The sequence below is a fragment of the Scyliorhinus torazame genome, chromosome 1 (assembly GCF_047496885.1).
Source record: "Scyliorhinus torazame isolate Kashiwa2021f chromosome 1, sScyTor2.1, whole genome shotgun sequence".
Classification (NCBI taxonomy): Eukaryota; Metazoa; Chordata; class Chondrichthyes; order Carcharhiniformes; family Scyliorhinidae; genus Scyliorhinus; species Scyliorhinus torazame.
In genome coordinates this window covers 17,485,724-17,501,039 of record NC_092707.1, presented here as the reverse complement: position 1 = coordinate 17,501,039, position 15,316 = coordinate 17,485,724, and the positions used below count along the sequence as shown (strand labels likewise).

Here is a 15,316-nt window from a genome sequence, read left to right as displayed (position 1 = left end):
GGATCTTAATCAAGTCATTACTGCAGCATTGAGAAATCAATTCCATTCACCATCAATTCACAGCATACATGTGCCAAGCAATGACAATCTCAACAAGAGGAGTCTAACCACCACTCCATTATATTCAGTGCCACTGCCACACGGAATTCCCCCACTATAAACATCCTGGAGGGTTAACATTGATCAGAAACCTGCCAGTTCAGCCACAAATACTGCAGCTACAAGAGTCAGTCAGAGACTGAGCATTGAAGAAGCTTAGCACCAGCCATGACTAAGCATCAAGTTTGATAAGTACCCCTGGGGGAGAGCTTGAACACACCTCTGACCACCACTCACTCACTCACTCTTGGCTCTGGAATCAATTATTAAGGAAGTAATAGCAGCACATTTGGGAAATCATAATCTAATCAAACAGTCAGCATGACTTCATGAAAGAGAAATAGAGTCTGACTGATTTTGAGAGGAAGTATGAACCAGAGTGGATAGAGGGGAACCAGAAGGTGTGTTGTTTGGACTTCCAGGTGTTCGACAAGGTACTTCACAAAAGGCCAAGTCTAAGATAAGAGCCCATGGTGTTGGAGGTAGTATATTGGTATGGAGAGAGAATTGGCTAAGGGGCAGGAAACAGCGTGTGGGGATCAGGGGCTCTTTTTCAGATTGCCAACCTGCAACCACTGGGGTTCCTCAGGGATCAGTACTGGGACCACAACTGATTCCAATATATATTAAAGGGTGGCACGGTGGCATAGAACACAGTGCAGAAGGAGGCTATTTGGCCAATCGAGTCTGCACTGACCCCCCCCCCCCCTACAGTGCAGACTTTGTTTGCACTGAGTGCTGAATTTGGTGCTTTTTGAGTGCGATAGTGAGAGTTTGGTGACCGAGGGAGTATAAGGCTTCATTTTTATCTAAAGTTTAGTCTTTCTTTTATTTAGTTAATTAACTTAAAAGTTGCTGTTTGGTTTAGAAGGTGAATTTTCAATCCGCTTTAAACAGGCTTCTACTTCTAGGCACTTGCAGCTGGAGCTTGTTAATTAGTTAATTGGATTAGGCCAGTTTTTCAGAGGCGAGATTCACAGTATAAAAGTGATCCCCTACAGTGCAGACTTTGTTTGCACTGAGTGCTGAATTTGGTGCATTTGAGTGTTATAGTGAGAGTTGTGACCGGGGGAGTGCTGAATTTGGTGCATTTGAGTGCTATAGTGAGAGTTTGGTGACCGAGGGAGTGCTGAATTTGGTGCATTTGAGTGCTCTCGTGAGAGTTTGGTGACCGAGGGAGTTAGGTGAGGAGGGAGTAAGGTGCTCCTTTCATTTTGTTTCCGACATTTCCGCAAAGAGTGCGAAGAGAGCCAGGAGTTTACAGGAAGTGTAGCTGACTGGGAGCAGAGTCGGAGGGCGGAGATCTAGTTAGTCCACACAGCAGCTATATTCTTTAAGCTAAGAGGGGATGGAGGCTAGGCCAGTTACATGCTCCTCCTGTAGGATGTGGGTGGTGAGGGATACCACCGGTGTCCCCACTGACTATACCTGCGGGAAGTGCACCCAACTTCAGCTCCTCAAAGACCGTGTTAGGGAACTGGAGCTGAAGCTGGATGAACTTCGGATCATCCGGGAGGCAGAGGGGGTGATTGAGAAGAGTTACAGGGAGGTAACCACACCCAAGGTACAGGACAAGAATAGCTGGGTTACAGTCAGGGGGAAAAAAAACAAACAGGCAGACAGTGCAGGGATCCCTCGTGGCCGTTCCCCTTCAAAACAAGTATACCATTTTGGATGCTGTTGGGGGGGGGGGGGGGATGACCTACCGGGGGAAGGCCCTAGCGGTCAGGTCTCTGGCATGGAGTCTGGCTCTGGGGCTCAGAAGGGAAGGGGGGAGAATAGAAAAGCAATAGTTGTCGGAGATTCAATGGTTAGGGGAATAGATAGGAGATTCTGTGGTCGCGAGCGAGACTCCCGGAAGGTATGTTGCCTCCCGGGTGCCAGGGCCAGGGATGTCTCGGATCGTGTCTTCAGGATCCTTAAGGGGGAAGGTGAGAAGCCAGAAGTCGTGGTGCACATTGGTACCAACGACATAGGTAGGAAAAGGGGTGTGGAGGTAATAAACAAGTTTAGGGAGTTAGGCTGGAAGTTGAAAGCCAGGACAGACAGACTTGTCATCTCTGGTTTGTTGCCGGTGCCACGTGATAGCGAGGCTAGGAATAGGGAGAGGGAGAGAGTGCAGTTGAACACGTGGCTGCAGGAATGGTGTAGGAGGGAGGGCTTCAGGTATTTGGATAATTGGAGCGCATTCTGGGGAAGGTGGGACCTGTACAAGCAGGACGGGTTGCATCTGAACCAGAGGGACACCAATATCCTGGGAGGGAGGTTTGCTAGTACTCTTCGGGAGGGTTTAAACTAATTTGGCAGGGGAATGGGAACCGGATTTGTAGTCCAGCAACTAAGGTAGCCGATATTCAGGACGCCAAAGCATGTAATGAGGCAGTGGGGAAGGGAACACTGACAAAGGAGAGTATTTGCAGGCACGGAGATGGGTTGAAGTGTGTATACTTCAACGCAAGAAGCATCAGGAATAAGGTGGGTGAACTTAAGGCATGGATCGGTACTTGGGACTACGATGTGGTGGCCATCACGGAAACTTGGATAGAAGAGGGGCAGAAATGGTTGTTGGAGGTCCCTGGTTATAGATGTTTCAATAAGATTAGGGAGGGTGGTAAAAGAGGTGGGGGGGTGGCATTATTAATTAGAGATAGTATAACAGCTGCAGAAAGGCAGTTCGAGGAGTATCACCCTATTGAGGTAGTATGGGTTGAAGTCAGAAATAGGAAAGGAGCAGTCACCTGGTTAGGAGTTTTCTATAGGCCCCCCAATAGTAGCAGAGATGTGGAGGAACAGATTGGGAAACAGATTTTGGAAAGGTGCAGAAGTCATAGGGTAGTAGCCATGGGCGACTTTAACTTCCCAAATATGGAGTGGAAACTCTTTAGATCTAATAGTTTGGATGGGGTGGTGTTTGTGCAGTGTGTCCAGGAAGCTTTTCTAACACAGTATGTAGATTGTCCGACCAGAGGAGGGGCAATATTGGATTTAGTACTGGGTAATGAACCAGGGCAAGTGATAGATTTGTTAGTGGGGGAGCATTTTGGAGATAGTGACCACAATTCTGTGACTTTCACTTTAGTAATGGAGAGGGATAGGTACGTGCAACAGGGCAAGGTTTACAATTGGGGGAAGGGTAAATACGATGTTGCCAGACAAGAATTGAAGTGCATAAGTTGGGAACATAGGCTGGTAGGGAAGGACACAAGTGAAATGTGGAACTTGTTCAAGGAACAGGTGCTACATGTCCTTGATATGTATGTCCCTGTCAGGCAGGGAAGAGGTGGTCGAGTGAGGGAACCATGGTTGACAAGAGAGGTTGAATGTCTTGTTAAGAGGAAAAAGGTGACTTATGTAAGGCTGAGGAAACAAGGTTCAGACAGGGCATTGGAGGGATACAAGATAGCCAGGAGGGAACTGAAGAAAGGGATTAGGAGAGCTAAGAGAGGGCATGAACAATCTTTGGCGGGTAGGATAAAGGAAAACCCCAAGGCATTTTACACGTGAGAAATATGAGAATGACTAGAGCGAGGGTAGGTCCGATCAAGGACAGTAGCGGGAGATTTGTGTATTGAGTCTGAAGAGATAGGAGAGGTCTTGAATGAGTACTTTTCTTCTGTATTTTCAAATGAGAGGGGTGATATTGTTGGAGAGGACAGTGTGAAACAGATTGGTAAGCTCGAGGAAATACTTGTTAGGAAGGAAGATGTGTTGGGCATTTTGAAAAACTTGAGGATAGACAAGTCCCCCGGGCCTGACGGGATATATCCAAGGATTCTATGGGAAGCAAGAGATGAAATTGCAGAGCCGTTGGCAATTATCTTTTCGTCCTCACTGTCAACAGGGGTGGTACCAGGGGATTGGAGAGTGGCGAATGTCGTGCCCCTGTTCAAAAATGGAACTAGGGATAACCCTGGGAATTACAGGCCAGTTAGTCTTACTTCGGTGGTAGGCAAAGTAATGGAAAGGGTACTGAAAGATAGGATTTCTGAGCATCTGGAAAGACACTGCTTGATTAGGGATAGTCAGCACGGATTTGTGAGGGGTAGGTCTTGCCTTACAAATCTTATTGAATTCTTTGAGGAGGTGACCAAGCATGTGGATGAAGGTAAAGCAGTGGATGTAGTGTACATGGATTTTAGTAAGGCATTTGATAAAGTTCCCCATGGTAGGCTTCTGCACAAAGTAAGGAGGCATGGGATAGTGGGAAATTTGGCCAGTTGGATAACAAACTGGTTAACCGATAGAAGTCAGAGAGTGGTGGTGGATGGCAAATATTCAGCCTGGATCCCAGTTACCAGTGGCGTACCGCAGGGATCAGTTCTGGGTCCTCTGCTGTTTGTGATTTTCATTAATGACTTGGATGAGGGAGTTGAAGGGTGGGTCAGTAAATTTGCAGACGATACGAAGATTGGTGGAGTTGTGGATAGTAAGGAGGGCTGTTGTCGGCTGCAAAGAGACAGATAGGATGCAGAGCTGGGCTGAGAAGTGGCAGATGGAGTTTAACCCTGAAAAGTGTGAGGTTGTCCATTTTGGAAGGACAAATATGAATGCGGAATACAGGGTTAACGGTAGAGTTCTTGGCAATGTGGAGGAGCAGAGAGATCTTGGGGTCTATGTTCATACATCTTTGAAAGTTGCCACTCAAGTGGATAGAGCTGTGAAGAAGGCCTATGGTGTGCTTGCGTTCATTAACAGAGGGATTGAATTTAAGAGCCGTGAGGTGATGATGCAGCTGTACAAAACTTTGGTAAGGCCGCATTTGGAGTACTGTGTACAGTTCTGGTCGCCTCATTTTAGGAAGGATGTGGAAGCTCTGGAAAAGGTGCAAAGAAGATTTACCAGGATGTTGCCTGGAATGGAGAGTAGGTCTTACGAGGAAAGGTTGAGGGTGCTAGGCCTTTTCTCATTAGAGCGGAGAAGGATAAGGGGCGACTTGATAGAGGTTTATAAGATGATCAGGGGAATAGATAGAGTAGACAGTCAGAGACTTTTTCCCCGGGTGGAACACACCATTACAAGGGGACATAAATTTAAGGTGAAAGGTGGAAGATATAGGAGGGATATCAGAGGTAGGTTCTTTACCCAGAGAGTAGTGGGGGCATGAAATGCACTGCCTGTGGAAGTAGTTGAGTCGGAAACATTAGGGACCTTCAAGCAGCTATTGGATAGGTACATGGATTACGGGAAAATTATATAGTGTAGATTTATTTGTTCTTAAGGGCAGCACGGTAGCATTGTGGATAGCACAATTGCTTCACAGCTCCATGGTCCCAGGTTCGATTCCGGCTTGGGTCATTGTCTGTGCGGAGTCTGCACGTCCTCCCCGTGTCTGCGTGGGTTTCCTCCGGGTGCTCCGGTTTCCTCCCACAGTCCAAAGATGTGCGGGTTAGGTGAATTGGCCAATGATAAATTGCCCTTAATGTCCAAATTTCCCTTGGTGTTGGGTGGAGGTGTTGAGTTTGGGTAGGGTGCTCTTTCCAAGAGATGGTGCAGACTCAAAGGGCCGAATGGCCTCCTTCTGCACTGTAAATTCAATGATAATCTATGATTAATCTAGGACAAAGGTTCGGCACAACATAGTGGGCCGAAGGGCCTGTTCTGTGCTGTATTTTCTATGTTCTATGTTCTATGACCCATTTAAGCTCTCACTTCCACCCTATCTCCGTAACCCAATAACCCCATCTAACCTTTTCTGGACACTAAGGGCAATTCAGCACAGCCAATTCACCAAGCCTACACATCTTTGGAGTGTGGGAAGAAACCTGAGCACCCTGAGGAAACCCACACAGACACAGGGAGAAAGTGCAGACTCCGCACAGACAGTGACCCAGCTGGGAATCAAACCTGGGACCCTGACGCTGTGATGCCACAGTGCTAGTCACTTGTGCTACCGTGCTGCCCAAATATGGTTCGCACTGGAGCCTCACGGCGCTAAGGATCCGGGTTCAATCCTGCCCCCCCCGGTCACTGCCCATGTGGAGTTGCACATTCGCTGTGTCCGCGTGGGACTCGCCCTCACAACCCAAAGATTGGCAGGGCAGCTGAATTAGCCACATTAAATTGCCCCTTAATTAGGGAAAAAGAATTGGGTACTCTAAATTTATAAAAAATATCTCAATATTAATGACTTGGAGGAAGGAAGTGAATGTACTGTATCCAAATTTGCTGACAACACAAAAATAGGTGGAAATGCAGGTTGCGAGAAGGATACAGTTTGCAAATGACAGGTTAAGTGGGCAAAATGATTGGAAAATGGAGTGCAATGTGGGAAATGGTGATGTTGTTCATTTTGGATGGGAGAACAAAAGAACAGAGTAAAATGGAGAAAAACTACAGAAAGTTGCAACACAGAGACTTGGAGATATATGTGTGTGCAAAACACAGAAAGCTAGCACACAGGTGCAGCAGGTAATCAGGAAGGCTCATGGAATGTTGGTCCTTATTTCAAGCGGGTTGGAGTATCAGAGTCGAGAAGTCTTGCTGCAGCTGTGAGACCACATCTGGAGTACTGTGAACAATTTTGGCCCCCTATTTAAAGAAAGGTATTATTTAATTGGAGGTGGTTCAGAGAAGTTTCACTGGGATTATCCCACGTATGGCGGGATTGTCTTATGAGCAAAGGTTAAACAGGTTGGGACTCTACTCATTGGAATTTAGAAGAATGAGAGGCGATTTCATTGAAGCGTATAGGATTAAGGGGCTTGACAGGGGAAATATTGAGGATGTTACCTCTTCTGCAAGAGTCCAGTACCAGAGGGCATAGTCTCAGAATAAAGGGGCACCAATTTGAGACTAAAATGAGGAGGAATTTCTTCTCTCAGAGGTTTGAGTCCTTGTGTATATTTAAGGTTGAGATAAATATTTAAGCACAGTTGCACTCTGCAGCAGAATGGAAAATATTGGGCCAGAATTATAAACAGTATAGGTTAATGGAGATTTAAAAGTCAGTTCATTTTGGGTATGATAGATGAAACTTATTAAATCAGCTGCTTTGAGAAATTACAAGCCCCAAATTTTCAAAGGGTACAATAATGATTCACTGCACAAGACGAAATAATAAATAATAATATAATCGCTTATTGTCACAAGTAGGCTTCAATGAAGTTACTGTGAAATGCCCCTACTTGCCACATTCCGGCGCCTGTTCGGAGAGGCTGGTACAGGAATTGAACTTGCGCTGCTGGCCTTGTTCTGCATGACAAGCCAGCTGTTTAGCCCACTGTGCTAAACAAGCCCCTAACAATGCAATAATGCAAAAATAATGCAACTCATGAGAAGAAGTTTAGTTGCAAGCATTCCTTGTTCCAGATCATTTTGTAAAATATAGTCAGGTCCAATTTTCTTGCAATATTAGGTTGCAAAATAATAAGAAATACTCGGTTTTATTTCTCTGTGCATTCACCCATTGAAAAATAGTTTTTAAAAAATCACTGGAACAGTGGGATGAGGGGTTTATGCCTCACAATTTATAGTGAGGATAATCCATTACTTACTGGTCAAGAAAATGTAAACAAGTTTCACACCTTATTTTGGAGTTGTTAGAAAATAAAATCTTAGCTCTCTAATTGTAGTCCGTTAGGCACACAATTCAACTGAACACCAAAAAGAAGGCTGCTCTTGTTCACAGATGGAATTTGGACGCAAGTTTCTCAAATCATTTTCGAGCTAATTTAGAAACATTATTTGTTCACCTGGATTTGTTGATTGCCACAAGTTTCTCAATGCCCTGTGCTTGAATCAAGGATCTGGCGTTCGATGAACTGTCAGTAATAATTTCATGGATAGTGTTGAGTATTGCGACTATTGTGTCTTCTTCAAGGTTCTTGGCAGGCCTTTGTTGACCACCGGTCAGATTGCTTACCAGATCGTGCATAGCGTAATTACCTGCAATGGAGGCAGAATACACAACTATGAAAACCCATTTAACGAATACACTTTGCAAGAAAGACAAGACAGCAGAATGGAATGGATTTCATTTGAATAAAAACTGAGCTGTTCATTGCTGCCAAATATTTTGCAGGAGGGATCCTTTTGCAGTTGGTGACAAATGTACACCCATTCTGCATTGCCAGGTGCAATTTCTTTGCACTGGTACACCCCCCTTTGAAAGCTAACCACTGTGCCACCATGCCGCCCTAAAATGATTCATAATTGTTAGGCTTAAATATTTTGTAATTATAAATCTTTTCAAATACAGTCAGCTAGGGGTAGAGTTTTAAAACAAAAAGTGACAGACTAAGCCAACGCTACTGATCCCAAGTATTTTAGTATATGCGCTCACTTCGGCAGCACATATACTAAAATTGGAACGATACAGAGAAGATTAGCATGGCCCTGCACAGGGATGACAGGCAAATTCGTGAAGCGTTCCATATTTCTTTGGGGTGGACGGTGGTTAGCACTGCTAGCTCACAGCTCCAGGGTTCAATTCCGGCCTCGGGTCACTGCGTGTGTGGAGTTTGCACTTTCTCCCTGTGTCTGCATGGGTTTCTTCCGGGTGCTCCGGTTTCTTCCCACAGTCCAAAGATGTACAGGTTAGGTGGATTGGCCACGCTAAATTGCCCGTGTGTCCAAACGGTTAGGTCGGATTATGCTTACGTAGGGTGCAGACATGATGGGCCGAATGGCCTCCTTTTGCACTGTAAATTCTATGATTCAATATTATCACAACACAGAACCCGGTGGATCTACAGAGAGTTCATACATGGTTGTTAATTAAGGTGGACTAAAAGATACTGGGGACTAATTTTGATTCTTCGAAAATATAAAAACAAATTGAGGTGGGCAACTGAGTACGCACAAGTAAAATCTTCAATATTCCCCTGCTTAGGCTGAATTGCATTCCTGTTTTAAACCCCAAAATTAAATTTAGAGTTGGGGAATTTTGGTGACTAACTGGGTCATCATGTAGCGCGCAGCATCTTAATTCTACAGGGGAGAAACAAGGAATCACAGGCACCACTTCCTTCTTGGCATTAGAAACCACAGATCTGCAGCCAACTGGCCCGCCAATTCACCCTCAGCTGGTTCTCGCTGGCACACTGCCTCGCTCAGCTGTGAGTCACAATAGACACGAAGGACCTCCGAAGCTATTGATCATGCCATCCTGTCACCAGATGAGAGATAGTTCATTTAGACAGGATGAGACAGATCATGACAGTTTTCTCTTGCCACAAGCTTCAGTCCTTCACAATAATGTAGTCCATTCAACAGGCCAAATAAAAACCACCAAAACAGAGACACAAGTGCCAAGTTGAGAGTGGAGGCGAGAATTTCAATGAGTGCTTTCTGGATGAAAATGCACTGTTTTGCCTCAAGAGCAACCCACTGGGTAAACTAAGATGACACATTTCATAAAAACTATGGTTAAAAAGTTTATCTTTGGTACTTTACCTATGAGATCTTTATTGCGTCCGTCTACAGAAAGATTTCGCAATGCGATTGCCACAGCTCGTACAACCTTATCAGAATCTGATCTCAGCAGCTCCACCAATATTGGGAGGCCTTTCTCTTTCCGCACAGTTGAACGAATGTAACTGGACCACTGCAATTACAAGCAAAATTACCATATCAACGCACATAAGAAAAATATTTTGCTGATGAGAGAAAGAAACCGAATTCTCCCTTGATCAGTGTTGATTTTTTAAAATATCAAATGTAACCAGTGTTGATTTTCTTAAATATATGAAATGTATGAAATACATATGAAATACGTACGAAATATGAATTTTTTTTCATTTTCATGTTGCCAGTTTAGTCAAACATATTGATTATTTAGTGACACCCTAAAAACTCTGAAGGAAAAGTTGTCAAATATCTCAGCCCCAACTTTTGGCATTTGAAGAGCAAATCACCATATACCCTTTAAAAAAAATTAAATCTGGAAAAATAAAACACGAACAAATACTGATGATCTCATCGAGGGTTATCTGCTTCAACGGTGTACCTTAATTCAACACCGCAAACTCAGTAAATGCCGACACTACTATTAAAGCCGAACAAAAAAATAACAGGGTTCAGTGGGCTTCCAAAAAGTGAAACTAATATTTCTGGTCTAACTGTTTCTCTGACCTTGACTGGGTTCCCGTCGACAAAGCCTGGTTTCAGATGCTGCTGATCTACCGTGCATTTAAAAAAAAAAAAATGAAGTTCCAGTATTGACTAAATTTCAATTCAGTGTTATCGGGAGATTTTAAAAAGTTCTCTTAATTCTAAAATTTCATCTCTAAAGTGGATATTTCTTTATATGACACATCCCAAAATATTTAGTCGTATTTTGTACTCCCTGAAAAAGTATAAAAAAAGGTTTTTATATTGCCACACGTGAACATGTTTATGCATTTGAAGTTCTATTCTTTTCCTCTTTTTTCCCCCATTAAAACTTACATTTGCTCGCAGGACAATATAATGACCATTTAAGTTAATCAGGCTACTTCAAAAAAAAAAAATTACTACACAAACCAACTGCTCTTTCAATAGCCATTCCACACTCTTTGAACCTCAGCTCTTTCCCACCCACTAATCCCTTTCTGACTGCTCCTTCATGCAGTAAAAGCAAGGGGCCACTGTATCCCAAATGTGCAGCTGTACAATAAAGCACAGGATTTTGAAGTCGCAATTTGCTAAGGAGTCAAAAATTTAAGTTTAAAACTTAAGTTGGCTAGGATAAGAAATACTGTCTGAGGTCTCTTAAGCACTTAAAAGTCAGAGCGACCTGACATTTATTCGCAGGGGTCACTTGTCTCCATGGACATGTTCTTGGAATCCTTCAGCTCCCCTGGCTTTGTAGAGCTTCAGCAACTCGATGGACAATGTGTGGCTCTAACGACATGGTTACTCTTACTAGAATGCACTTCACGGTGAAAATTCTTTCGTGGGATACGGACGTCACTGGTTGGACCAGCATTTATTACCCATCCCCAATTGCCTTCAAGATGCAGTACTGAGCCACAGTGCTGTTAGGAATCGAGTTCCATGATTTTAACCCAGCAGCATAGTTCAAAGTCAAGATAATGTGGGGTTTGGAGAGGAACTTACAGGTGGTGGTGTTACCATGCATCTGCTCTCCCCTTGTCCATCTCGATGGTATAAAGGTCTCTTCCTCTTGCCTTAAACAATAGCCACTAGCCGAGTGCGGATACTTGCGAACCAAATATGGATCATTGAATTACTGTTCAATAAATAAAGTCACCACCATAGGGAATGGGTTCTCAATACATATTTGCACGAACATGCATATGCCATAAAATGCTAAGCCCCCCGCAAAATTTATGTTATTTTGATCAATGCTTCCTTGGTTATGGAGTGATAATTATGTGAAACACATTTTCCTGTATGGAGACTTTAGAGAGGGGCATTTTCTACGAAAATCAGTGCATGTGGTTGAAACGGTGTCCCCACATCCATTCTTGTGGCGAGTCAGAAATTACTGTTGAAAAACAATCAACCAAAATACCGATTCAAGTTGGTTGCCTTGACAGATAAATTATCATTTGGAAGCAGTGAAGAGAGAGATTAGGAATTGGACATTCTATTCAAAACTGTGAAATCTCTAATAATATATCAGCTGTATTAATACACCCACCGTCCACTGTCCAGCACTTAGGTTCTGCAGAGCACCTGCTGCAGCCTCCAATGTGTTGTAATTTCGACTTTCTGTGAGCAAGGACAAGTAGAGCCGAACCACGTCAGGTTGGTACAGCAGCTCATAACCTGAGAAGATATTAATGAAATTTAATTGATGTGCATTAACTTAACTCACCACCATTCTCAATGCAAGCAAAGAGATACAGATCGGAGTGCCATGTACATAAAAAGCTTAAGATGTACTGTGGTTAAAACTGGTGAACAAGAATTACAAACAACTATGGGTGGGGTTAGGCAAAATAAATAGTAGGTTTAGCCTACAGCATGTAGAAACTGAAAATTCTTGGTCATCAAATATTCATTATTCAGGTAGCATTCCTTGGTTGATACTTGGGGAAATGTAAAGAGGCAGAAAATAAATTAGTGAAGAAAACGGAGTAGAATGTAGAAAATAGAGAAGAAACATAATAGGAGATTAGAACACAAGCAGGTCTGGCAGCATGGGGGTTAGCACTGCTGCATCACGGGACCGAGGACCCTGGTTCGATCACTGTCCATGTGGAGTTTGCACATTCTCTCAGTGTGTGTGTGGGTCTGACCCCCACAACCCAAAGATGTGCCGGGTAGGCGAATTGGCCACGATAAATTGCTCCTTAATTGGGGGGAAAAAAAGAATTGGGTACTCCCTAAATTAAAAAATGTTTTTTATTTTATTTTTTTAAAAAGAACACAAGCATGAATAGAATTCCTACAGTGCAGATGGTTTCACAAAATATAGAAAGAAAACACCCCCCCCCCACCCCCATATACATGAATAATAAATTAACAGCCTTCATGAACACAAAGGCAAAAATACCCGTCCACTTAAGAAAAACAAACCAATCCCCCCGCCCCCCGGGTTGCTGCCGCTGCTGACCATCTTCTAACGTTCTGCCAGGAAGTCTAAGAACGGTTGTCACCGCCTGAAGAACCCTTGTAACCGATCCCCTTAAGGCGAATTTCACCCTCTCCAATTTAATAAAGCCCGCCATATCGCTGATCCAGGATTCCACGCTTGGGGGCCTCGCATTCTTCCACTGAAGAAGAATCCTTCGCCGGGCTACCAGGGACGCAAAGGCCAGAATACTGGCCTCTTTCACCCCCTGCACTCCCGGCTCCTCTGCCACCCCAAATATTGCAAGCCCCCAGCCCGGCTTGACCCTGGAACCTGGAACCTACCACCCTCGACACCGTCCTCGCTACACCCTTCCAAAAGTCCTCCAGCGCTGGGCAGGCCCAGAACATGTGGGTGTGATTTGCTGGGCTCCCTGAGCATCTAACACACCTGTCCTCACACCCAAAGAACTGGCTTATCCTTGCCCCGGTCATGTGAGCCTTATGCAGCACCTTAAATTATATGAGGCTGAGCCTCGCGCAAGAGGAGGAAGAATTCACCCTCCCCAGGGCCTCCGCCCACATCCCCTCGTCAATCTCCTCACCCGACTCCTCCTCCCACTTACCCTTTAGCTCCTCCACCGAGGCCTCCTCCTCCTCCTGCATCACCTGATACGTTGCCGAGATCCTTCTCTCTCCAACCCACATCCCCGACAGTACTCTGTCCTGGACCCCACGTGGCGGCAGCAGTGGCAACTCCACCACCTGCCGCCGGACAAACGCCCTTACCTGCATATATCTGAAGATGTTCCCCGGGGGGGACCCCAAACTTCTCCTCCAGCTCACCCAGGCTGGCGAACTTCCCGTCCACAAACAGGCACCCCATCATTCTAATACCTACCCTGTGCCAACTCAGAAACCCTCCGTCCATCCTCCCCGGGACAAACCGGTGGTTCCCCCGAATCGGGGACCACACCGAGGCCCCCACCTCCCCCCTGTGACGTCTCCATTGCCCCCAAATTTTGGGGGTAGCCGCCACCACTGGGCTCGTGGTGTACCTCGTTGGAGGAAGCAGCAGCGGCACCGTCACCAGCGCCTCCAGGCTCTTGCCCACACAGGACGACATCTCCAGACTCTTCCATGCCGCCTCATCCCCCTCCATCACCCACTTATGCACCATTGCCACGTTGGCGGCCCAATAATACCCACAGAGGTTAGGCAGCCCCAACCCCCCCCTCCCCCACCCGCCCATCCCTGCACCGCTCCAGGAACACCCTTCTCACCCTCGGGGTCTTCTGCACCCACACAAACCCCATAACGCTCCTGTTAACCCACCTGAAGAAGGCCCTAGGGATCAGGATGGGGAGGCATTGGAACAAGAACAAAAACCTCGGGAGCACCGTCATTTTAACTGACTGCACTCGACCCGCCAGGGAGAGTGGCAGCACGCCCCACCTCTTAAACTCCTCCTCCATCTGCTCCACCACTCTTGTGAAGTTAGGCTTATGTAGGCGCCCCCCAGCTCCTAGCCACCTGGACCCCCAAGTACCTGAAACTCCTCTCCACCCTTTTTAGCAGGAGCTCACCAATCCCCCTCTCCTGGTCCCCCGGGTGCACTACGAACAACTCGCTCTTCCCCATATTAAGCTTGTACCCGGAGAAATCTCCAAACTCCCTAAGGATCCTCATCACCTCCGGCATTCCCCCCACTGGGTCCGCCACATATAGCAGCAAATCGTCCGCATAGAGCGACACCCGCTGCTCCTCCCCACCCCGCACCAGCCCCCTCCAGTTCCTCGACTCCCTCAACACCATGGCCAGGGGTTCAATCGCCAGTGCAAAGAGCAGCGGGGACAGGGGACACCCCTGCCTCGTCCCCCGGTGTAGTTGGAAATACTCTGACCTCCTTCTGTTCGTGGCCACACTCGCCACCAGGGACCCATACAGCAGCCTCACTCACCCGACGAACCCCTCCCCGAACCTTTTCAACACCACCCACAGGTACCCCCACTCCACCCTATCAAAGGCCTTCTCCACATCCATCGACGCCACCATCTCCGCCTCCCCTTCCATCGCCGGCATCATTATAGCATTCAAGAGCCTCCATAAATTGGTATTCAACTGCCTCCCTTTCACGAACCCCGTCTGATCCTCATGTATGACCTGCGGCACACAGTCCTCTATCTTAATGGCCAAAATCTTTGCCAGCAACTTTGAATCTACATTTAAGAGTGAGATCGGCCTATATGACCCACACTGTAGGGGATCCTTGTCCCGCTTCAGGATCAGGGAAATCAGCGCTCCAGACATCGTCGGGGGCGGAGCCCCCCCTTCCCTTGCCTCATTAAAGGTCCTTACCAACAGCGGGCCCAGCAGGTCCGCATACTTCTTGTAAAATTCAACCGGGAACCCATCCGGCCCCGGTGCCTTCCCCGCCTGCATGTTCCCTATCCCTCTGACCAACTCCTCCAACCCAACTGGCGCCCCCAACCCCGCCACCTGCCCCTCCTCCACTCTCGGAAACCTCAGCCAGTCCAGGAAGCGACCCATCCCTCCCTCTTCCAGTGGGAGCTCAGACCGGTACAGTTCGAAGACCCTGAAGACCCAATTGATACCCACCGCACTTCGCACCGTGTTCCCTCCTCCATCCCTAACTCCCCCGATCTCCCTAGCTGCCTCTCGCTTCCGAAGCTGGTGTGCCAGCATACGGCTCGCCTTTTCTCCGTATTCATATATCACCCCCTGCGCCTTCCTCCAC

General features: G+C 46.3%; 1 protein-coding gene and 1 non-coding gene across 15 annotated transcripts in view; one reads left to right on the top strand and one right to left on the bottom strand.

Annotated features, from left to right (window-relative positions):
* Nucleotides 1–15,316, bottom strand: part of arvcfb (ARVCF delta catenin family member b) — a 546,449-nt gene that overhangs the window by 25,199 nt on the left and 505,934 nt on the right. For all 14 annotated transcript variants that reach the window (XM_072471369.1, XM_072471451.1, XM_072471186.1 and 11 more), the window contains 3 exons: nucleotides 11,684–11,811; nucleotides 9,493–9,643; nucleotides 7,791–7,983 (listed from right to left, as the gene is read on the bottom strand). In XM_072471369.1, the coding sequence (XP_072327470.1) occupies nucleotides 7,791–7,983; nucleotides 9,493–9,643; nucleotides 11,684–11,811 (472 nt within the window). The remainder of the gene's footprint in view (nucleotides 1–7,790; nucleotides 7,984–9,492; nucleotides 9,644–11,683; nucleotides 11,812–15,316) is intronic.
* Nucleotides 8,373–8,478, top strand: LOC140430594 (U6 spliceosomal RNA). Its single transcript, XR_011949466.1, has one exon. It is a non-coding gene; the product is annotated as a U6 spliceosomal RNA (small nuclear RNA).